General features: G+C 39.0%; 1 protein-coding gene across 1 annotated transcript; it reads left to right on the forward strand.

Annotated features, from left to right (window-relative positions):
• Positions 1–20,018: 20,018 nt before the first annotated feature.
• On the forward strand, positions 20,019–25,495 carry LOC140850804 (G-type lectin S-receptor-like serine/threonine-protein kinase At4g27290). The gene is made up of 7 exons (XM_010929684.4): positions 20,019–21,338; positions 23,150–23,272; positions 23,357–23,511; positions 23,691–23,901; positions 24,496–24,733; positions 24,812–24,962; positions 25,052–25,495. The coding sequence occupies exons 1-7, from the start codon at positions 20,060–20,062 to the stop codon at positions 25,358–25,360; spliced, it is 2,466 nt and encodes an 821-aa protein (XP_010927986.1). The 5' UTR covers positions 20,019–20,059; the 3' UTR covers positions 25,361–25,495.
• Positions 25,496–26,117: the final 622 nt, after the last annotated feature.

Here is a 26,117-nt window from a genome sequence, read left to right on the forward strand (position 1 = left end):
GACATCCTTCTATATAAACAATCAGAACCCCGAGGACCCAAGTAAGTCAAATCAAATCCTACTTAGAGAACTTGTTACTACTCTTTTGTTCTCTGCTTTTCTGACTTGAGCATCGGAGAATCCTCATCAGAGCCACAATCTCTGGTTTAAGGATTTATTTTGCAGGTCGCTCCAGCACCAGCATCCTTATATGAGGATCAGGTGTCTGTCTTTCGATCTCAACCAATTTCAGCAGTAACAGATCAAAGAAGGGCCTACATTCACGTTCATGGCTCCAAGATGGACATCTTTCTGATTTTTCAATGCCGCTGCTTTCCAACAGACAACCAGCCAAGCAAGCCCGAAACCTTCCATGCATGCATCTGCAGTGTCCGAACTTCTCTCGACATCAAAGCTAGGCTCAGAGGCTCTCAAGCCTCCCCCACTTATGTGCTTCACCTCCGACAGCATCGGGGAACTCGCCTACGAGCGACCCTGAGGTCCCCCCCTTTCCCCCACATCCTCGAGCTCGATGGCATGGGCAGCCTTCCCACTAATAGAGACACTAATGTTCTAGACCAAATTTTGACTGTCGCATGAAAAAGCGAGCCCAGTTGGAGATGCTCGTCGACCAGCTCAGATTTTTGAGGGTGGTCGGTACCACCAACAACAGCGAGGGCCACCGCATGGCAAAGCTCCACCTTCTCTTTTGTTTCATCCTCGTCTGATGAAGGCCTATTTGCACGCCGCCTTCAGCAGTGACGTCCACAACCTGTTCGTCGGTGCTCTCTTTAGCACCACTGTGGTCCCCACGAGCCGGCCGCAAGTGCTCCTCCTCCGAGCTCACTTCTCTCTAAGCTTCTTCCTCCGAGTTTGCACTGCTCCAAGCTTTCTCCGAGCATCCGAGCTCCCGACCTCTGATCGAATTTCGAGGTGAGCTTCCCTATTCTGCTCTTCCTGCAGGTTCATCCCCTCATACTCATCGGCCATCTGCAAGCTTGGATCCACACTCCCCGACCACCATCCAAGCTCCCACACCTCTGTTTGGGCTCGTGCCAGCCATCTGCAAGCTCAGATCCGTGCTTCCTGGCCTCCATTCGAGCTCCAACTCCCTTTGTCTGAGCTTCTGATCCCCGTCCGAGCTTCTGACCTCCATTCAAATTTTTTGACCACTCCTCCTGTGGGCCCTGTCAAGCTCCAAAGGCCTTGTCGTCCTAAACATTCAAGGTTGTAAAGTGTTCCTTCGAGGTAAAACTGGTTGGATCTGAGGCTTAGGGAGGTGGTAGATCCAAAGTTATTTGCATGCGATGCCCTTTGCTCATATGCCTTGGCACGAAAATCATCCACAGTCAAGGTCTGACCTACGATTGTGCTGTGGCCACCCATGAGGGACCCCAAGGTATGCTATGTTCATTTATTATGGCCCAGGTGGACAACCTACAGGAGAAAGTAGTTGAGCACATGTCGGACGTGGATCCACAACATTCTAAGTCAAAAATGAAGCCTAGGAATGCATGGAGATGGTGGAACATGGCCATCCAAGGTCAAAACTGAGGTAAAAGCATAAAAATCCGAGATAAATCCTTCAAATACTAGGTAAAAGCATGCAAATTCGAGGTAAATCTTTCAAATCCGAGATAAATTCTTCAAATTTGAGATAAATCCTTCAAATCCGAGGAAAAAGCATGCAAATTCAAAGTAAATCCTTCAAATCCGAGGTCAATCCTTCAAATCCAAGAAAAAAGCATGCAAATCTATGGTAAATCCTTCAAATTCGAGATAAAAGTATGCAAATCTAAAGTAAATCCTTCAAATCTGAGGTAAATTCTTCAAACCTGAGATAAAAGCATGCAGATTCAAGGTAAAACATGCAAATTCAAGGTCCAAGTATGCAGATCTGAGGTAAAAATCAGGCTAATCCGAAGCTAAAAACAAACCCAGACTGAGGCAAAAAATAGGAGTCAAGCAAAATCCAAAAAGCCCCCAAACAGTGCTCATAACTCTTATAGTAAAAAGCTTTTGAAACTTATCTATTATTCTGTGTCATTCTTTTTGAACAATAGGTCTTCAAGCATTTAAATTGAAGTGGAAATCAAACTAAAGCCATAAAGATGAGGTGAGACCTATGAGACGACCTCCAAAAAACTAGCCTCAAAAGGTCAACATCACCAGAAAGTAAATCTAAGCAAGCCAAGGAGAAGCAAACTAGCTCAAATGGGTAACAATCTATTTACCTCCAAAAGTATTATCTGATTAAAAAATCAAAAGGCCCAGTTAGAGCCGGTTTGGCAAGTTTTCTCATCTTTTGTATGCAGATCTACAATTCAAGACCTTGACGACTTTGAGGTGGGGCTAGCTTACCAGACCCCAGCAGAGCTCAAATCGCACGAGAAGTGGAGGGAGATCCTTAGGGAACCTCCAAAGAGATAACTAATCAGACCCTCAAAATGCCACCAAGAGTGTAAGATATCGTTGGCACAAGCTTGCCGCTGGCACATACTGCGTCTCACGTGAAGACGAGAAGTGCTAGATATCGTGGGTACAAGATCACCGCAGGCACAAAATATGCCACTCGTGAGGGCTAACTTACCAGATCCTCGAGAAAACTTCGACGACTCTGAGGTGGGGCTAACCTACCAGACCCTAGCAGAGCTCGAGTCGTGCAAGAAATAGAGGGAGACTCTTAAGAAATCTTCGAAGGAATAACTAATCAAACCCTCAGAATACCGTCGAGAGTACAAGATGCCGTAGGTATAAGTTCGCCGCTGGCAGATACTGCCTCTCACGTAAAGACGAGAAGTACTAGATGCCATAGGCACAAGATCACTGCAGGCACACAACGCTACTCAAGAGGGCTAACTTACTAGACCCTCGAGAAAATCTTGATGACTTCGAGGTAGGGCTAACTTACCAGACCCCAGTAGAGCTCGAGTCATGCGAGAAGTGGAGGAAGACCCTTAGAGAACTTTCGGAGGAATAACTAATCAGACCCTCAGAATGCTGTCGAGAGTGCAAAATATCGTAGGCACAAGCTCGCCGCTGGCACATGTTGTATCTCATGCGAAGATAAGAAGTGCTAGATGCCGTTGGCACAAGATCACCTTAGGCACACAACGCCACTCATGACGACTAACTTATCAGACCTGTGAGAAGACTTCAATGACTCCAAGGTGGGCCTAATTTACCAAATCCCAGCAGAGCCTGAGTCGTGCGAGAAGCGGAAGGGGACCCTTAGGGAACCTCTGGAGGGCTAACTTACCAAACTCTCTAGAAGATCTTGACAACTCTCAAGTGGGGCTAACTTACCAGACCTCAGCAAAGCTCGAGTCGTGCGAGAAGTGGAGGGAGACCCTTAGAAAACTTTTGGAGGGCTAACTTACCAGACCCTCAAGAAGATCTCGATGAATTCGAGGTGGGGCTAACTTATCAGACCCCAGCAGAGTCCGAATCGTGTGAGAAGCAGAGGAAGACTCTTAGGAAACCTTCTGAGGGATAACTAATTAGACCCTCAGAATGCTGTCGAGAGTGCAAGATGCCGTAGGCACAAGTTCACCACTGGCACACACTGCATCTCACACGAAGATGAGAAGTGCTAGATGCCGTAGGCACAAAATCACCGTAGGCACACAACGCCACTCGTGAGGGCTAACTTACCAGACCCTCGAGAAGACCTCGATGACTTTGAGGTGGGATTAATTTATCAGACTCCAGTAAAGCCTGAGTCACACGAGAAGCAGAGGGAGATCCTTAGGGAATCTCTGAAGGGCTAACTTACCAGACCCTCAAGAAGACCTCGATGACTCCAAGGTGGGACTAATTTACCAGACCCCAATAGAGCCCGAGTCGTATGAGAAGTGGAGGGAGACTCTTAAGAAACCTCTGGAGGGCTAACTTACTAGACCCTTGAGAAGACCTCGATGACTCTGAGGTGGGGCTAACTTATCAGATCCCAGCAGAGCTCGAGTCACATGAGAAGTGGAGGGAGACCTTTAGAGAACCTCCGAAGGGCTAACTTACCAGACCCCAGTAAAGTCCGAGTCATGCGAGAAGCGGAGGAAGATCCATAAAAAATTTTTGGAGGGCTAACTTACCAGACCCTTGAGAAGATCTCGATGACTCCGAGGTGGGGCTAACTTACCAGATCCCAGTAGAGTTCGAGTCAAGCGAGAAGCAGAGGGAGACCCTTAGGAAACCTCCAAAGGACTAACTTACCAAACCTTCGAGAAGACCTCGATGACTCCCAGGTAGGGCTAACTTACCAGACTATAGTAAAGCCTGAGTCATGCGAGAAATGGAGGGAGACCCTTGAAAAACCTCCGGAGAGCTAACTTACTAGACCCCTGTAGAGCCCGAGTCATACAAGAAGTAGAGGATAACTCATGGGACCTCCGGTCGTCCATTGATCTCTATCCGAGTCTGCTCGTTGAGTTTTCTCTGAGCTGATCTCTTTCTGAGGGCAGCTCATGGGACCTCCAGAAGCCCGTCGATCTCTATCCGGATGCGTCGAGCTTCTTCCTGCAGGCCATCCATTAAGTATTCCTCTGGATCTGTCGAGCTTCTTCCTCCATCAAGTATTCATCCGAATCCATCGAGTTTCTTCTTTTGAGCTATCCATCACCTTCATCTGGGCCAAACCTCTGGATGAATAAAGGCTAACCAAAAAGACCCTCAACTCAACTATCAACGACCCTTTATTGGCCCTGGCTCCAAATGGCCTATGATCGACTCAAAATTCAAGATCATTTTCTCAACTGCTTCTATCATCCATATTAACGTCTTAATGGGATGTGTGAATGGACATCCCTAGGTCCGAGGTATCATGTCAAAGGTACTCCTTTTGTCTAATTCTCAGACTCAGGAATAGGAGGTATGTTATGGTGGTACCATGGATGCCTCGAATTTACAGCTCTATGAACTGTGACTATGCTGTGAAGAGGCATGCTGTGAAAAGCTATCTTCATATGAGCTAAGCTGATCCTGATATGAGCTGAGCTGATCCTGATATGAGCTCCTCTATGCTGATACGAAATATCTTGAGCATCTATATATGCTGATATGAGCTGAGGCTAAAAGCAATAAATGTCTCCACGTGAAGAGCACATGAAAGCTAAAATCTCTCTTGATTGACAACCAATGCAATTCATAGGTGGGACCCTCATCTGCCATGAGGTGTACTACTCATTCAAACAAGACCAAAAGATCAGGCATGATCTTCAAGGTTATTCAAAAGGGGTATTCAAATTTTCCACTCAATATGCTACCAGCAATGATCTCCTCACTTCACGGGAGTGATCGAAGGCTGAATTATCTCATCCAGTTTGGCATGACCAACGGCCCAGTAAGCTCAGGATCATGCGATCTCATAGCTAACAACCCAGTTGTCCGATATTCTTCTATATAAACAACCAGAGCCTCGAGGATCCAAATAAGTCAAATCAAATCCTGCTTAGAGAACTAGTTGCTGCTCCTTTGTTCTTTGCTTTTCTCATTTGAGTATTGGAGGGTCCTCGTGGGAGCCATAATCTTCAGTTTGGAGACTTATTTTATAGGTCGCTCCAGCACCAGCATCCCTAAATGACGATCAGGTGTCCGTCTTTCGATTTTGATCGATTTCAGCAGCAACAAGTGCCATTACCATAGTTCGATATCCATGCCCGAAGAGACTTGAATCTATCCAATGACTTCTCTAAGGTTGTGAAGTTTGGTTGCGGTGATGGAGCTCAGAGGTTGTTTGAAGTTGGATTCGCTTATCATCATCGACCAAGATTTTGACCCTTTGATTGTCAGGCTCATGGGCTTAGCTATCCGCTCTAATAGGAGGAAAGTCTTGAAACCAAATCATATTCACCTTGTTCAATGCTTGCAATATTGGCCAAATAGTCTGCTACATGATTAGCTTTCTGAAGAAGATGGAGATGGTACAAGTTGGACAAGGCAGAACAGGGATGCTTTAGAGGTGGCTCAACACATAGGGAGGCCTAAAGCTAAATACTAAAATATGATTTTTTTATTAAAATTTATGTAAATTTTTTATTGAAATTTTATTTTCTAGCTTTTTGAGATGCAAAATTTTTAATTAAATTTTTATAATCAAGTTCTTCTAACATTTTTTTTTCAATTGATAATATAGTCAATCTATTTAATCTTTCTTAAGATATTGTTGATTTGAGGTAAGATTTTATTAATTTTAGTAAGATCAATAATCAAAATTTCTAATTCAATGAATCAAGTATTAAATAAAATAGAGATAATATAACAATATAATATAAATTCTAAATGAAATAAAAAAATCTGTAAATGTTAGAACAATAGTATCTGATTGTTGAATATTGATTGCAAATGAGATGAATAATCAACTAATTATCTTATATAGGAGCACAGACTGCAGAAAATATCAGTTAGAGTTTTAGAAAGTATTACCAAGGAGAAGAGTAAAGAGAATAAGAAAAGAAAAATTAAGAAATGGATATCATACATTAAAAAAAAAAAGACTTACTTTCATAGGAAAGAAATATAATCATTGTGCATATATCCGTTGATTGGGAATTGACATCTAATGAGAGAAGTGAGAGAATATACGTGCATCATTAAAGTGGAAATATTAATCACGGCAATGCATCATTATTTCTTCCATCGCACTGTCTGTCACGTGTGTCACGACTCGAGAAAGGAAAAAAAAATGGCCATCGCGCCCTTCCACCTTTCTTGCCACCGCTCAGCCGCTGGAAGCCCGAAACCCCCTACCACTGAAAGCTTGGAACTCCGCCGCCGCAGGAGACGCCCCTCAAGCCTGGAATGTCCGCTGTCGGAGATCGGGAGATGCCCCTCAAGCCAGACCATTGCCGTCGGACGGATCCGCATTCTCTCCATCGATGACGGTGTCGTTGGTGCCATTGATGGCCTCCTCACTAATGTCGTCCTTGTCCGCCTCAAGGCCTCCCTCTGCAAGCTCTCCAACGACCCCACTGTCTGGATTGCCAACTTCTTCCCCCATGGCCCGACGAGCACCCACTCTTCCCCACCAACGATGCCCTCCGCCTCCTCGAGTCCCGTGAGGCCGTGACTCTCGTCTTGACATCTCCAGTAAAAAGACGGCCTTGATAGATGTTAGGGGTGGACGGCTCCCATCTCGCCATCTCCATCTCCAGCGCCATTCATCTTCTCGTGGGTGGATGGCTGAATGCGGTGGAGATGGATGACAGAAAGGTCTGGGGCTTGAAACAAGTGGAGGCCTAAAGCAAGGGCTTTGGTAGCCTTACTCTTATGCTTGATATTTCTCAGTCCAGACATTGCGAGCATTCCTTGTCATTATTCCATTTTACCACAGTCTGCGAATCTGCCTCCAAGATGATTTTATCATTCTGGATTGCCCCACGAACATATATTTTCCATCCCACGGGACTTCCGATTAGCCGACATTTCCTTCAAACCAACCACCGGCGCGATGAAACACCACCACCAACATCATTCGTAACTGCTTCCATTGTCTCCGTAACCGCATTTCCTGGAGCTTTCATTGGGGGCCTATGGTTGTTGACCTCCAAACTACGCTTCGTGAACTCCAAAGGGCCCAGGAAGCCATGCTGGGTGGTACTTTGTGTCACAGTAGAAGATGATGAGTACCCATGTGCTCACAGGCCAGTTTGCAACAATTAAGCTCCATAAGTGGATCCAGTTAGTGCAAGAAAGAGCCGTCTTGAGCTTTATTTGATTTATTATTTGGAACAACAGAACAAGCATCACATCTATGGGCTGCTGAAAGAGGTTTTCTTGCGAACGTGACATGCAATACGATGTTATTGATGTCTCCAAAGATCCATGTCAATGATTTTTCACTCGGAATGCATGATCACCTTTAATAAATCATTGATCTCCCAACGAACATCCTACGTTGAACAGCGCCTCACGTTAATCACAGAATGGAAGAGATACTTAAGTATTCTTTTGACCTAGAAGGTGGCAGGCCATCTCACTTTTCATTAAACAAAATGACACATGAGAAAAATTCAAGAAAAACTTTAAAACAAAAGGCAGCAGTAAAAAGACAAAACAGAGGAGGAGAAGAAAAGATGGGAAAACTCACCCAACTAAATAAAAGGCCTAATCCCACGGTACAAACTAGTGCTAGACCAACTTGATATTTGTCCTGCCCATCCAATTTGCCGAGGTTCCAGCAAAGCTAGCCTACCCAGCAGAACTGCATTCAAAATTTAAATAGGAAGAGTCCTTTATACAGTTGGTTGTATGATCTGATCCAAGAAATGGAGGATTTTCTTCAACCTGATCAACTCATATTTTTCCAAGGAAAAGACAGAAGAAGAGAATTTTTAAAAGTAGGGCTCAGATCTCTTTTTTTTTTTTTTACTTTTTTCATTGACTAAAAATGAGGTATATACCATCTATTTATAATAACGAGATCTGTCCTTACATAAATTAGATCGAATTCCACTTTAAGTTCTAATGGAACTCTTTTACCTAAAATAAACATATCTAATAAAAATAATCTAAGGCAAATCTTAATTTTTATATCAACTCTATCTTTTGTCGTTCCATCAAATTCTTCTCGGATTGGAAGCCATGTACACTAAGTCATAATCTTATCTAAAAAAAAAAAAATTGAGTTTAATCGATCTATTTTAGAGTCTAAATGAAGGAATTTCACCCTAACCGTTAGAGCCACCATCCCCTAATGAGGGCAATACATCATAGATTCTGAAAAACTAATCCAAATTTCAAATAAAAGATCATCAAAATTGGACGTCATATGACCAAGTTATGGTCGGTAGAAGTTTGGCTTATTAGCTTTCTGATGCAGCAGATTTTACTCTTGAACCATGTCCAGCCCTACCCATAGTGACTAAAATGGTCCACATCGAGTTTAGGGAACCTCCTAGATCACTGTAATATATATTTCTTTTTCTGAAATTTAGGGAGAAGATGAATCTTCCCCCAATTTACTGAATGAAAAGTACATTACAAAGGACAAGAGGAGAATGTACAGAGAATAATAGAAGAAAGATAGACAACAAAACCAATTACATAGGTGTAGAAGTGATATCACTAAAAAAAGAGGCATAAAGGAAAGGAGCCAATGCTACAATTTTCCAAAAATCTGATAAGATTGCAATTTCCTAATTGAAAACTTGTGCAATTCCAAAATGTTGCAAGGTCCTTGCTGAATGCAATAACAGTTTCCATGCCCAGTTAGCCATCAAAGCAAGGTTCATGTTTCTAATCTTCTTCCTTTAAGCAGCAAACGCTATCCTAACTCACTGGACAATGAAATCTGCTAACGCTATTTTGTCCTTTCTAAAGAAGAGTTTCTTCTCATCTGATCAATTCTATTGACTGCCCATCTTGAGGGTTTGAAGATGGACATGACGTATGTAGGAATGGAATGGTAAGAGAGCATAGTTGATAAGAATGACTCAACCTCCCCGAAAGCATTCTCCCCTTCCATGCAATAACTCTAGTACTCATCTTCTCAAGGAGTGGCATCCGACGTTGTTTTAGAATCTTTTTATTGTATAAGGGCAAATCAAGATACATGAATGGAAGGAGTTGGTTGTAATACATCAGGACTACTGTAACCATATAATAATTAATTGCACTATGACTGAAAGAAATACATCTTTTTGAATTAGATGATGAGACCCTACATTGATTATTTGAGCCATTTGATGTGATTTACTTCCTCTAAACTACTCACTCACACATATACACACACAGAGATACACACACATATATACATGCATACATAGATACATACATACGTATATATATAGATTTTTAGTGTGTGAGAAGTTTAAAGGTTGTATGTCCTATTTAATAGCTTGGACCATGAATATGAGACCCCCACCATTCGATAGATGACCACATCGGATTTGAGCATAGAACTATTCGAGCATAGCAAAGTCTCTCTCTCTCTCTCTATGTATATATGTGTGTGTGGGGGGGGGGGGGGGGGGGATTTTATTGGATATAACTTGTACTCTTTGATTCAAAGCAGATTTCTTAAAAAGATGAGAGAAAAAGAGATAAATCTAGTCTATCTATTTTTAGCAGAGGATTTTTTTTTTAATTTTTATTTTTTTAATGGAAACAAGCTCAAATCATTTATCTATTTGGATTCAAGATCAGTCCATTGCTTCGGATTATTTGATTTAGTGATCCTGCCTTCCTCAGCATCCATCACAACCAAACTAGTTGTGACTGGATTTCTCACCTTTTTGTGTGCAGTTCTACATCACATCATACTTTCTCTTCTATGTTTGATGAACACCATCACGGTCAGCCTCCCGACACATCGGACTCATCTGGCCCATGCTATTTGGAGAGTTGATCATCTAAAGGCACTGGGCAAGCCACCGCACTAAAGTTTGCAGAGGAATAAAAGAAGTATTCATCCTCATTCGCACAGTTCCACTATCAAATCACAGCTTCAGGATATATACACATGGGTGAATAAAAAAATTTCAGTTATTTTATATTTTGTACGTCAATCATCTTTTCAGACGAAAAATACAATCCAAACCAAAAGATTGAGTTCTTAAAATAAAAGAAGAATTCTTCATTTATAATTTCTATTGCAATTGTAACTTGACCTAGCCCCACGGCTGGGATTCCAAGTTTGAACCCGTGATGGAATGTTGTTTATAGGCATGACAATGCTTAAACATTTCACTTATTTTTATTGGACTAGATTATTTGTTTAATAAATAATCATATTTATTTTTTAATTTTTTTAATAAATAAATCAAATTTAGGTTGATAAATTTTATATCCGGTTCACTCCATGCATTATCCAGCCTGATTCGCTGCCATCTACCGTCAATTTATTTTTGTTGAGAGATCTATTTCTCACTTATGACCAATCAAATCTAAGTAACAAAACAATACATCACCCATTTATAACAGGTCCCCACCCAAAACCAGTCTAATTATAAAAAAATTATTAGATAGATTCATTTTACCATAGGCAAAACCAATAAAAAGTTTACATATCAGTTGATTGTTCATTAATTGCTAAATCTGATTGATCATGATTGGCTATAAGATGAAAAGGAGCAACTTAAAATTCGTAAAAGATTTTGTCCATGATAGAATGAGTCTACCTAATTATAATAATCTGAGACAGACACTCATTTATTGCAGTTTTGTTGGGCGGATTAGTTGGTATGACAGCAATCTAAAATTATTGATCATATTGGTACAACCTCTTGTTGTGATTGATGGGCTATCGGGAGAAATTCCAGCTTGCTTACCCACTATGAATGCTGATGGCCATAATTTCCTTGTCCAGATTAGAAATTCCAAAATATCACAATGTTTTTAAGTTTAAAATATCAAAATAATTTGTTGACGAAAGAAGTAAAGAAAAGAAAATAAGATAGGTTAGTCCACCCAAGTCATTATTGGGGATTGTTGTGATTCCCCGTAACATATTGTTCAACTTAACTTCACAAAAACATAGGGGCTACCTTTTTATATTTGCTGCCCCTGGGCGAAGTCTGAAAACCCCAAGTGGGATGTGTACAATAGAGATGCGGTGTTGATCCAACCTCCCCTTCCTTTCTACTAGGACTAAGGTGATAGGTAGGTTGGGCTTGGAAGAACTTGGTCTCTAGGTCTTAAATCATGCATCTTCTCCAAGATTCATGATACCATGTACATATAAGTTGGATACATTCGTAACTGTCGCATCATACAAAGACGGCCATGATTATTCAATTGGTCCTGTTGTATCCAACTCCCGTGCTTGAGGTCAGATGGACAAGATGATAGTGTACACTGGAGGCACTGTTTGAGCTTCGACTCGAGAACCTATAAAAAAGTCCCATCAAAGTATTTTCCAGCAAGAACCCTTCGACACTCAAGTCTGAAGATGGAAAACCAATAAGAAGGAGAGAATAAGAGTTGAGAGCTTACCGTGGGGGTCCCCGCATCTTTCTATTTATAGAAAGGGAGTTGGAGTCATACACGCGATGGAGTCTGGCGGATCCTTGATTATTGTGCGTAGATTAGGCTGGCGGGATTTTTTATCCTTTTGGGGCATGACCCGATCACGGAGATATTTTTTCTTATCTAGACTTTCCTACATCAGAAGTTGGGTGGATTCTATCAATAGGGCCTGCTATAAATCATAAGCAGAGGTCGGCCTGAAGGTAGACCCCAACTGAGTCTACGAGCGAAGTCTAAATCCTCTAATAATGGCAAAAACATCAACTTCATCTTATTCGATGAAGTATCAGATAACAGGACACCACCTAACAATCGCAGCACCTGACCCCTAACATACTGCTGCACCATCTCCTTTGGTGCATCATCCTCAATATAAAAATATCGATACCGATCATCCAAACACTCAATCCTGAGTCGTGAATGATCGAAAAACTGAGCGTCAGGCTCAAACCCTAGTAATCACAAGCACAAAGCCTGCCACTCCGGAATGGTAAGCATGGGATCAACTCCGATAACTGAATCACTATCAACTGGTAGTCTAGTAAGGATGCTGACATCCTGTGAAGTGATGGTCGCCTCACCAAATGAAAGATGAAATGTGTGTGTTTCTGGACGCCATCTCTCAAGCAAAGCAGTAATAAGACCAACGTCCATCTGTATACGATCAATCCGATATACTCCATAGAATCCCAGATATCGTAAATAATCTAGCACTCTATATGGGATATCCTCTGTCCTCCAGAAGTCAGCATCGGATCGTTGTAGACGAAGGTGTCTGGGCTCCTACAATAAGATATGATAATTAGATAATGTATATGACTTTTCAAAAAAAAATTAAATAGTAAGAGTAGGATTGGAATGCTTACGCCGTCATCTAAAATAGTCTGTGATCGATGGTGCTCCTGCAATGTAAGAATACTGCTGTCTCGAGGATCAGGATGCAGCGGATCGTAAACCATAATACGCTAATAAATCTAAAATAATGATATTATCATAAGTGTATTAAAAAATAAAAAATATGACGGTCATTCATTTTATAAGAAATATATTTTAAAGATAATATTGTCATACAATATAACTTAAACACACAATTCAATTCATCTCTAGATATTAAACATGTATATTCAAATACAATCTCACAGAAATACATAAAACAATGATGAAAATACATCTTCGGAGCCTTTAATTTCTTCCACTGCTTGAAGTTGAAGTGTGTTGAAGTATCCTAAGACAGTGGCGGCAGTCATGATCTTGTTCCTTACAAATGCCACAGTGGTTCTTACTTCTTATTTGCCTATCATCCATCTCATTTCGTAGTCTTATTGACTTTTGTCTACCTTTCTGCTTGGATCTCAAACGATGATGATCAGGAATACATTTGAATATACGTGTATGCATTCAATAATCTTTATGTAGTAATAGATTAAAGTCACCGCTCTAAGCATTCATATATGATGTAATTATATATGCATCATCCACAAAATCACTAAAATGTACAGTAATTTCTTGACATACAGCTAAAATGGGTGAATATGGATATTTGTACATGCTCCACTTTCCATAAGAATATTTTTTTCAGCTAAAGTAACAGTATGAGAATTTTCTCCACTTCGTAACTTACGCTTGCTCTCCTCGTAAGCATTTCATATATGCCTCTTTGAAGGTTGAATGCTGTTACTCGGTGCTGGTTAACTTTAACCTGATCTTTAGCCATCTTAATTGCAACATAAGGAGTAAAAAGATTATTTGAATTCTCCTCTACTTATCTCAAGGCTTGGGCATGCCTCGTATTGAAGTATTTCACAAGACGATAAAATATCATTGGAACACAAGCTGTAATTGGCACATTTCTAGCTCCTTGTAAAACACTGTTAAAAATCTCCGACAAATTTATAGTTAAGACACCATAGCGCAGGCCATCATCATATGCCAACATCCACTTCTCCTTTGCTATCTCAGACAACCAGCTCCAAGCCTCTTCATTCACTATTCTGATCCTACCCATGATAAAGTTGAACTTGCGAACTTGATGAGTATTTTCTACTTGCCATACTGCTCTTTTCAGCTGTACATTTTTAAAATGAGTGTTGAAATTACTACAGATATGTCTTAAGCAGTATCGGTGATAGGCACATGGTGGACTCCATCCAATAGACTCATCTGCGATGGTATTTAATATACCTGGATGCCTGTCAGAAATTAAGCATATTCCATTTCTATCTTTGACGATATGTGTTCTGAGCTGGAAAAGAAACCAACTCCAACTTACAGTCATCTCCTCATCCACAATTGCATATGCTAATGGAAATATCCCATTCTCTGCATCAATTCCTGTTATAATTAACATCTTACCTTTAAACTTTTCATACAAGTGCGCGCCATCAATGCTGATTACAGGATGGCAGTGCATAAAATCCTGGATGGATGGTTTGAAAGTTCAAAAAATATAATTTAAAACTCGGACATTGGAATTCACAGTTTGAAAAAAATTTCATGAAACAACTGTACCAGGATTTGCATGTTGAACTGCAGCCATATAATAGGGTAATTTAGTATAAGACGGCTCCCATTCTCCATAAATATCAACCAATGCCTTCTGCTTTCCACACCATGCTTTCTTGTATGACACTGTATATTGAAATTGATCATTAACGGTTGCCACAATAGCTTCAACTTTAACATCGGGATCTTTCTCAATAATATATCGGACTAGTGTGCCAATCATCCTTCCACTGATATGTTTGTGGTCTCGACTCAATCCCGTAAACAAACAAGTGTGAGGATCCTCATATTTTGTGATTTGAAAATATCCATATTTTTTCAACAATGCAACACGAAGCCTCCATTTACAATTTTGAACATTATCTGATGATGCGCATCGTACGGACCATAATTTCGAATGCGACTGAACTACATTGTATGTCCGATACTTCATAATGTGATAAAGATCAACAGTTCTTCTTACATAATCTTTACTCTCAAATATTAGATCTTTAAAAAATTCAGTCATCGATGAGTCCCAAAACTGATAGTCAGAGTTCAATCTTCGACCAGCACTAATACAACCACTATCATCTAAATTTATATCGTTAAAAAATTATGAGGGTTCGTGCAAATGAGGTTGAGGTTCTCCCACATTAATATTAGGCTGAACATCTTCATCATCATTCTCATCTTCACCATCATCATCATTACTGCTACTGTCCTTATCCATCCAATAGTCTTCATCTCCGCTTTCATCTGACTCAAAGCCTAAATTATCAGAATTTATTCCACCGACTACCTAATCATATGAGTGTCGTCTCCCACACTTACCACTACTAGCAAAGGAGAAGTCACCATAGCAGAAGATATAGGAGAAGTCACCATAGGACTCTGAATAATTGGACAACTAGGACCGACAGTAGTAGAATGTTGTTCTACAAATATGGCCTCAACACTATCAATTTACACCATAGGAGTTACGAAAGGTGAGGAAGGCCCAATATTATTATCCGCTTGTGTTAAAAGCCGACTATAGTATCCAAAGCTCGATACATCTTCTTTTTCAATATATAATTCTAAAAATCAATATTCTAAATATTTCAAAGGAAAGATCAGCATTTCTTCAACATCTTCATCGTCATCAATTGAAACTAAGATATACTTGCTCTGCATTAACTATCCCGATAGATTAGGAGATTTTTTTTTCAATTTTATTTCATATTTTTCTTTGTCTACAGGAATATTGCTGTATAAATGGTCCAATAATTCTTGACGTGATAATGATGAAGATCTCTAATCATCTGGTTTGTAGGGTGACTGTACTGCACATCAGTTTCGTCATTCTGTATCATGCTATCGTAATACAATAGTACACGAACTCGAGTACTGGCCATTTTTTTAGAGAAACCTATGACAAAATCAAAATCAAAAAATTTAATATTACTAATTATTTTATTATTTCAAAAGATTTACATGATAAATGCATCATATCATCAATAAATAGGTACAGATAGATTCTATCCCATTCGAAAATTGCATTAATTCTATAGGTTAATTACATTAATCAAACGATACGCAATAGGGATCGAAAAAAATTTAGGCAGTATTTTTTCTTAGTTCTCCCCACACGACTGAAAATGTGTGAGGAGAACTAAAGAAAAATACTGTCCGAAATTTCTTTCGAACCCTCTACATATCATTCTAATAATATAATTATCTATAGAATTAAATGCAATTTTCAAACTGTCCAAACTGGACAATCAATTGACCAATGTATATATTTTACGGTATCCATACAAAAATATATAATCAAATATATATTTTATACGGATATCGTAGAATATCCTACATTGGTCAACTGACAGGTTTACGTTTTCATGAAATGTAATATATTTTAAAAATTTTAAATTAAGATCGAATCGAATTTTAAAACAAATCTGAATCTAATGAGACAAAAATAAAAAATAATGAGATAAAAATAAAAAATAAAAAGATCGAAATAGAAGGGCACCGCAGGGCCGCACGGACCCGCCATCAGAGGGCCACCATGGGGCCGCCGTCGGGGGCCTATCATAGGGGGGCCGCCGCGGCACCGCCGTTGGGGCCCGCCGCCACCCTTCGTCGGGGCCCATCGTGGGGCCGCTGTCGGGGCCCACCGCGTGGCCCGCCGCTGGGGGGCCGCCGCCGGAGAGGGGCCGTCGCGGGTGGGGATGGGGTGGGGCGGCCGGCCAAAGGAAGGGAAGGGGCCCACAGTCGGCCAAGGGAAGGGAAGGGGCGGGGTGGGATGGCCGCCGGCCAAGGGAAGGGGACCGCCGCCGGCCGGCTGTCGCTGGTGGGCCAAGAAAAAAGAGGGAGAGAGAGAGAGGAAGAGAGAAGGAAGAGGGAGAGAGAGAGGAAGAGGAACGAGAGAGGGCGGCCAGCCAAGGGAAGGGGAGGGGCGGGGCGGCCGCCGGCGGCCCACCGACGGACCAACCACATGAGGGGGCACGCGGGACCGCCGTCGGTCGGTTGTTGCTGGCGGGCCAAGGAAAAAGAGGGAGAGAGAGAGGAAGAGAAAAGAGAGCGGGCGGTCGGCCAAGGGAAGGGGAGGGGCGGGGTGGCCGCCGGCGGCCCACCGACGGACCAACCACATGGGGGGGTGCGGGCCTGCCACCGACCGTCTGTCGCCGGCAGGCCAAGGAAAAAGAGGGAGAGAGAAAGGAAAAGGAAAGAGAGAAAAGGGAGCTCACCGCCACCTGGAGCTCACCGTCGTGCCATCAGAGAGGAGAAGGAACACGCGGAGAAGAGGGACACGCCGGAGAAGAGGGAGAAGAGGGGGGTTTTCTTTTTTTTTTTGGGTCTTAAGGATCAAAAATGCCAAAAGGGATGGCATTTTCAAAAATGCCATTCCTTTGGGCATTTTTATTTCAATTTTTTATTTTTTTTTATTTTTTATTTTTTTATGATATTTTTAATATTTTTAATTTTCTTTAGTTATTTTTATGAGATTTTTTAATAAAAAAATTAATTTAAAATAGGGATAGTAATTTGAAATGATAATTTTTATTTGCAATAAAGTTAAATTTTTTTAAAAAATATATAATTATAATTTTTATTTTTTTCTCCATTTTTTTCTCTCCTATTCACTTTTTTATGTCATTTTTTTAATTTTTTGGAATTCAAATTAAAACTTTTATAATTTAAAATTTTAATTTTAATTTTCTTCCATTTTTACCCTTTTTGGCATTTTTTAGGTATTTTTTCCTTTATTTGGAATATTTTTTAAAAAATTAAATTTAAATTAATTTAGTAATTTGAAATGATGTTTTTCATTTGAATTATAATTAGAATTTTTATTTTTTTAAATTAAAAATTATAATTTTTATTTTTGAATTAGAAGTAGAATTTTTATTTTTTTTAAATTCAATTCTTTTCCTTTTTTTCTTTTTTATGGTGTTTTTTATTTTTTTACACCAATTTTTTTCTTTTTTTAGATATTTTTTTATTTGAATTAAAGTTAAAATTTTTATTTTTTTTTAAATTTTAATTTTAATTTTTTATTTTTTCCCATTTTTTCACTTTTTTATGGTATTTTTTATTTTTTTATTTTTATGAATTCATATTAAAATTTAAATTTTTTTATAATTTAAAATTATAAATTATTTTTTTTTATTTTTACCATTTTTTTATTTTTATAATTTTTTTAGGTATTTTTTTTCTTTGTTTGGAATATTTTTTAAAAAAATTAATTTGAAATGGGGAAAGTAATTTGAAATGATGTTTTTTATTTTAATTAAAATTAAAAAAAATATTTTTTTAATTTAAAATTATAATTTTTATTTTTTCTATTCTTTTTTATTTTTTCTTTTTTTATGGTACTTTTTATTTTTTAAGATTTTTTTTTTGATATGTTTTTAAAAAAATTAATTTTAAATGGAAAAAATAATTTGAAATGATGTTTTTTATATGAATTAAAATTAGAATTTTTATTTTTTAAAATTCATTCAAAATTATAGTTTTTATTTTTTTTCTCATTTTTTTCTTCTTTTATGGTATTTTTTATTTTTATAATTTTTAAGATTTTTGGGATATTTTTTTAAAAAATTTAATTTTAAATAAAGAAAATAATTTGAAATGATATTTTTTATTTTGAATTAAAATTAAAATTTTTATTTTTTAAAATTTAAAATTATAATTTTTATTTTTTTCTCATTTTTTATGATATTTTTTAAAAAAAATTAATTTGGAAAGGGGATTGTAATTTGAAATGATGATTTTTATTTGAATTAAAATTAAAATTTTTATTTTTTTAAAATTTAGAATTATAATTTCTATTTTTTTCAATTCTTTTTTATGGTATTTTTTATTTTTTTTGATATTTTTTAAAAAGATAATTTGAAATGGGGATATTAATTTAAAATGATGATTTTTATTTTAATTAAAATTAAAATTTTTATTTTTTATAAATTTAAAATTATGATTTTTATTTTTTTATTTTTTTAAAAAAATAAAATCGCTAAATAAAATGATATTTTTTAAAACACCGTTTGAAATGGTATTTTGAAAAATGTAATTTCAAATGGTATTTTAAAAAACTTCATTTGATTTGATAATTTTATTTTATTTTTTTTCGTCCTTGTGAAAATTTGGGGGGAATAGAGCGGTGATGTGGCCATCATAAAATGTTATTTTGATTGACATTTTATACTGTTTGCATCATTTTGATAAATATTTATATATTAAATTATTTTTTTAAATAATTTTTTTTAAATTAATTAGGTAAAGCAGTCTTCCCCTTGAGGCCTTGACCGATATGACAACACAACCAATAGACCGTGACTCATGGACATATGACAACTATTAATGCGCACATATGGTTGGTTAGTTGGCAGAAATTTAATGCAAGCAGAAAAACCATATTTTAGGATTGGGCTTTTCGTTTCTTTTCCTTTAGCCAGTACCAATGCGCCTGTTTTTCGGATGAGTGTTACGTCATTGGACAAACAGGTTCGGGTTGTACCTTTCTGACAAAAAAAATGGTTGATTTACTGTGCGTTGGATTGTAGAATTGTACTCCATACGGATCTCAAAGTATTTTAAATTTTAATTTATGAGACTGCATGGATCTTGAAGTGATGATTATGCGATCCACCGATGAATTCACGGAGAAAGATGAATCCTTTCATGCGAAAGATACAATCCCTATATTTGACAAAATAGCAGATGTTGGCCCCAACCATGTACGTCAAAAATCATGTCATCATAGAACATATAGAAAATTTGAAAGAGGAATTGTTAGATAGACTCATTCTATCACAAAGCAAAATTAATAAAAACTCTACACATCAATCTATTTTTCATTAATTGCTAATCATACTTAATCATGATTGGCCGTGAGACGAAAAATAGTCAATCAAAAGTTTTTATTCCCTTTGCCTGTGGTAGAGCAAGTCCATCTAATAATTTCTCAGTTTGATTAGGTCCGACCATCTGGCGTGGCCTAATGGGCACCTTATCCACTGATTTATTCAACAAATTGACCGATTCAAGGTTAAGTACTGCACTTTAATCCAAAAAAAAAAAAAAAGAAGGTTAAGTACTGCATGATTTAAAGAAGAATGGAAAACCATATGAGTTAAGTAGCCTTTTCTTCGTTATGGAGCTGTTTGAGAAGATAGGCGGACTCCCCGCAACCTTACTCTTTCTCTTCTTTATCTTTTCTTCTGGCGTCTCTCCATCCATTGGAGGTGACATCCTAACCCCAGCCCAACCCCTCACCGATGGCCAAGAGTTGATCTCAGCTGGGGAAAGATTCATCTTGGGCTTCTTCAGCCCTATCAAAACTAACAATCGTTATATCGGCATATGGTACAAGGTCTCACCTCCTACCGTCGTGTGGGTTGCCAATCGCCAGCACCCAATCTCCGACCACAATGGCAGCCTATCAATCACAGCCAATGGTACTCTCATCATCATCAATCAGAATTCTAAAATCATCTGGTCCTCGGGCTCGTCAGGCCTCGCCAATCCAGTTGCGCAACTCTTAGATGATGGCAATTTCATTGTTAAAGAGGCTAACATTCTTGGGAGCTTAACATGGCAGAGCTTCGACTACCCTTCAGACACTCTGCTCCCTGGGATGAAGTTGGGGTGGAACTTAACAAGTGGACTCAACCGTAACATCACATCATGGACCAGTCCTAGCGACCCAGCATCGGGCCTTTACACCGGGGCTATGGATCTCCATGGGAACCCCCAGTTAATTTTATGGGAAGGATCAAGCCAACTGTGGCGAACTGGCTCATGGAATGGAAAAACCTTGACTGGCATCCCGGATATTTTGCACTATAAAATCTTCTTATTGGAGTTTGTCATCAACAACGATGAGGTCTTCTGCATGTACCACACCACCAACACATCGTTAATCGCAAGGCTTACTGTGAACTACACCGGCATTTGCCAACGCAGTGTCTGGCTTGATGACAGCAAAATGTGGATCTCTTACTTGTCTGAGCCAAAGGACCCATGCGATTATATGTCACAATGCGGGGTTTACGGGGTCTGTAATATGGACGACTCACCAATGTGTAGTTGTTTGAAAGGGTTTAAGCCTAGGTCGCCGACAAATTGGGACCTTAGAGATTGGAGAGACGGATGTATGAGAATGACTGAGCTAGATTGTCGAAACGGTACTGATGGGTTTGTGACGATGAAGAACATAAAGCTGCCAGATACATCGAGGTCAACGGTGGACAGGAGCATGGAATTGAATGAGTGTAGGGCTATGTGCTTGAGGAATTGTTCATGCACGGCCTATGCTAGTGCTGATATCAACGGAACCGGTTGCATAATTTGGACTACAGAGCTCATTGATATTCGGGTGTTTTCCTTTGGTGGGCAGGATCTCAATGTCCGGCTAGCGGCGATCGATTTAGGTATGTACTGTTTCATTTTCTGAGGTCAGCAATTGCACGTTAATTAGAAAGATTTATATCATTGGATCAGTGCAAGCTGGAAATCGACAGATGTCTGCACCATCGGTCCCGAATATGGTGTCAGTGCCAGTTTGTGCTGGTTCAAGGGTGGACCTGTACACTAGAATGTATGTAGCCGAGTTTGTATCGTTTGGTGTGAGTCGGGCTTTAAATAATGATTTGGTGTAGCAGACACGCTTGTAGAGACTAACTCGGAAGCCGACCTCTGACTTTAGTATTTGCTGCTTTATCGAAATTTTGAAAATCAAGCTTGGTACTTAGGACTCAAAATGGGCAAGGCCACTTCTCTTTCCGAATCTCTCTCTCTCTCTCTCTCTTCTTTTCCACTTTTTTTTTTGAGCTTCGTGCCGACCTTATCCTCAAAAGTTTTTGAAAAAGGTTCTAGCCAGAGCCTTGCCTCAGCATAGGCTTGGATCCGATGATTGGGCCAAGCAAAATAATCCATTAGGGCTGAAAACTAAACTAATCCAAACCTAATTGAAGTTTAATCTTTCAATCTTTTGTACTGTAGTTTCACTTTGTTTGATGGAATACTGTAGCTTCATGTTAGCAACCATCTGCTCAAAAATATATTTCCTACAATAGCAATCAAGCTGGTTGAGCCACATAATAGGGTCAAACTTATCTACCTATTAGATGGACCAAGTCCATTGGCCACATTATCCCCTTGCATTTAAACAATTCAAGATCGCACAAGGGATGCCTGTGATTCACTATACATATGCCTCGGTATTTGGACTGGTGCACTGAACTTGGTCCACGTGATAATTTCTTGTTTGACCAAACTATCCATTGAGGATGAGCCTATTTTGGAATTGAACCGAACAAGACCTACATCTGAATTTTGGCTCTTTTTTGACTTTTTCTGAAATTAGAGTCAAGTTGGGCCTAGTCCCCCGAGCGCAGCCTAAAAAATAAAAGATTTCAATATTTAAGCTCAAATCTAATACAAAGTCTTTCGAGTCTTACCCATAGCCAACCTGAAGTTGGCCTACCCCAATAAGCCTCATAAGACCTAGGTTATTTTTTGTGCTAATTGTAGTGGAGTGCCAATTGCGTCTGTCCTTCCATGGATCGCAAATCCACTAGGTCCTGTTTTTGCCCATGAACAGCTAAACATGATCCAAAATATTTGATTGCTCGAATGATAGTTTTATATTTCATAATTTCACATGAAGACTCTTACATTAGCATGTTTAATTTTTTAAAACGATCATGTTTCCTATTCAAATCCTAAAAGAAACTCTTTCGTTGCATTACAAGCAGTGCTCATCATACCCATAGAATAAATAATACTGCGTTCAAGTATTCATGGTAGGACGGGAAGTGTCTCCAGGATAGGCCGAGGCTTGTCGGCTGGGCTGCCTTCCAGATGGACCATACTCTAGGCCCGAGAAAATACGGACCAAGTTCATAGTCAAAATTAGAGTCGTAGACATTTCGGGCCACGAAGACTCATCTGAAAGGAACCATTCGAGTAGGGTCGCTCAAAGCACCATGCTCCAGCCTCAAATTATAAGTTTTCAGTCTTGTCCCCGTTTAAAAGTTTTGTAAAAATCCCAAACTCCATCCAATTAATTGATAAGTTGGTCTAACACATTTCAAACTTGAGCTAAGCCGAGCAACCAATAATCATCCCAATTTATATGTGAGACTTCTTGATGCTCTAAAAACAAAAAAAATCCTGAAAAAACAGAAGGAAAACAAAGAAAAGTTCATCATGTACTCATACGACGGTTCTAATGTTTCAGGCCTTGGATTACATCATTCACATTCACGTACCATGGTTGGGATTTTGGTGGGCTCTGTTTTAGGGATTCTGTTGTTTGCTTCGGTGGGTATTTGCATTTGGATTCACAGAAGGAGAAGAACAGGTAAAATTAGTCTACCTCGCAATATGTAGCAATAACATGATTGGTGATTACTTATTATTTGTGACTACTGAAAAAATTCCTTAGGTGCCGTTCCCTTCGCTAGTCACCGCAACAACGAATGCGAGGAAGGCAAGGAGTGGGAGCTTCCTTCATTCGACTTGGGGACAATCATCGCAGCGACCAACAACTTCTCAATCGAAAACAAGCTTGGACAGGGTGGCTTCGGCCCTGTATACAAGGTATTTTCTTAGTTTACCAACTGAGCTTACTATGATGTCACTTCACAGGTCCTAGTTGATGTGGGGTCCTAAACTCAGCACCCTGAATATAATGTTGCATTCAAGGCCTTTGAACAATTTGATACTGCCTCTGGATTGAGTATTCTTAAGTATAGCAATGCCGGACATGGTGAATTCAGGGAAAGCTTGGGGAGGAGCAAGAAATAGCTATAAAGAGGCTTTCAAAGACTTCGGCACAGGGCACTGATGAATTCATGAATGAAATGACGCTGATAGCTAAGCTTCAGCACCGAAACCTAATTCGGCTTCTAGGTTGCTGCACACAAAGAGAGGAAAGGACGCTGGTATATGAATACATGCCCAATAAAAGCTTAGACACCTTCCTATTTGGTTAGTTAATCTTCTGTTCTCTTCCTTATCTTTGTTTCCTATTCCTCACTAAATTAAGAAAATTGCAGCATAACCGATGCCTTCTGATACCTTGTTCAAGATTTCAAGAAAATATTTAGTTTGATAAATAGTAACCTTTGCCATGAACCAATAACACATTTTTGTGGATTAAAGGGAAGAGTATTGGAAATCAAAAAACCATAAGCTGGGCACACTCATATGAAAAATGAACCTTTAATTAGGGTAACTCAACACACCACTATCTAAGCTAAAACTTTAAGTTTCAGTCATGACAATTAGGGGGTGGCTGGCCTCATGGAAATGGCCAACTTCATGGAGCTTAAGCATGTTATAATGATTCTTCTCAATCTGCTGCCACCTTGTAATCAATCTTTGAAGACAACCCAATGCTAGGTTTTAACGCTAACCAGTATATTTGTTATAATTTGTTTTACTCACAAGCTAAACCGGTGTGTAAGCTTGCTTTACTTGCTACCAATTTTAGAAAAATAAAAAATCAAACTGAGGTGGATAGGTATTTTGTTTCTTTATTTTTTGTGCAAGTAAGACTTACATAAAGCAAACATTGGGCAGATAAAGATAAAGCTGTATTATTGGATTGGCAAACCCGCTACAACATTATTGAAGGAATTGCTCAGGGTCTTCTCTATCTACATCGAGACTCTAGACTTAGAATTATTCACAGGGATCTCAAAGCTAGCAACATTCTTCTTGATAAAGATATGAATCCTAAAATATCCGACTTTGGCTTGGCAAGAATATTCAGAGAAGATGAGACGGCACTAAATACTCGAAGAGTTGTGGGAACATAGTAAGTATTATTTACCTTTCATTACTATAATATTTGTTCTTCAAAAAATCTTTGTAATCATCTTAATGTTAAATGCAGTGGATACATGTCTCCTGAGTATGCCATGGATGGTGTCTTCTCAGTGAAATCCGATGTTTTCAGCTTTGGTGTTTTAGTACTTGAAATCATTAGTGGCAAGAAGAACAGAGGGGTGTCCATATCCGAGTACAAAGGAAACCTTCTAGCACACGTAAGATTGGGAAAGGAATAGTTAAATCTGTTCACATATTCCACTTTTCTTCATTGAATCATGATGGTGATGTAATATTTTTTTTTCAGGCGTGGAGTTTATGGATGGAAGGTAATGGCTTGGAACTAGTAGATGAGTCAATCAGCAACTCAATTTCCATGGTCGAAGCCATAAACTGTATAAAACTTGGCTTATTGTGTGTTCAAGAATCTCCAAAAGATAGGCCGACAATGTCCTCTGTGGTACTGATGTTGGGCAACCGGAACACATCTTTGCCAGATCCAAAACGTCCTGGTTTTTTTCCAACAAGAGCACGCCCTGAAGTCGAGTCATCAAAAAGTAAGACGGACTCAGCAAGCATAAATGAATTCTCTATTACAACAGTTGAAGGTCGATGACTATTAGATCGAGGTGATAAAATTTTCTCATGCCAGAGACGATGAAAGTTCTCGTTCTTTCATGTAAATTAGCTATACTAGTTGATCCGTATAATTTTTCTAAATAACAGAATTCAAACTATCATTCATCCGAAAGACAGCAAAGTAGTCCCTCCTCTAAATATTAAAAGAGTAACCATGAGAGATGGTTACTAGTTTGGATTCACCAACTTAAAAATGAAGCATAATATCCTACAAACTAGTTTGGATTCAAACTATCATTTGTTGCTAGTTTGGATTCACTAACTTAAAAATGAAGCATAATATCCTACAAAAAGGGGAAAAGACAATGTCCAAGATTCCTATGTACAAATGATGAAAATTTCTCGAATGGTTGGTTCATGTATGAAACCAAAGATGATCAGTGGAAGAGAGTTCAAATGGAAGTTGTTGCCTGTGCAAGGTTATTGGCCCATTGCACCACGTAGTGTGGTTGCAACTTTCTTTCTTGACCAAATTGGTATAGCTTATTTCCGCCCGCAAAGGGACGGTTTATACTGGACCCTAGGGAATTCCAGCAGAGTTATGGTCTTGAAATTTGAAATCTTGTAGCTCTCATCCAAATCCTGGAAAGGCTAATGGTCATAATATCCCAAGATTAGTTTGAACATCGAGTCCACCTGGCTATCTCATTTAAATTCCAGCAAAGCTGTAGTCCGAACTACAAAAGATCACAACTCGAGTCCTCATTAAATTGGTCCAGGCCCTGTTGGGGTAC

Source organism: Elaeis guineensis, chromosome 2 (genome assembly GCF_000442705.2).
Source record: "Elaeis guineensis isolate ETL-2024a chromosome 2, EG11, whole genome shotgun sequence".
NCBI lineage: Eukaryota > Viridiplantae > Streptophyta > Magnoliopsida > Arecales > Arecaceae > Elaeis > Elaeis guineensis.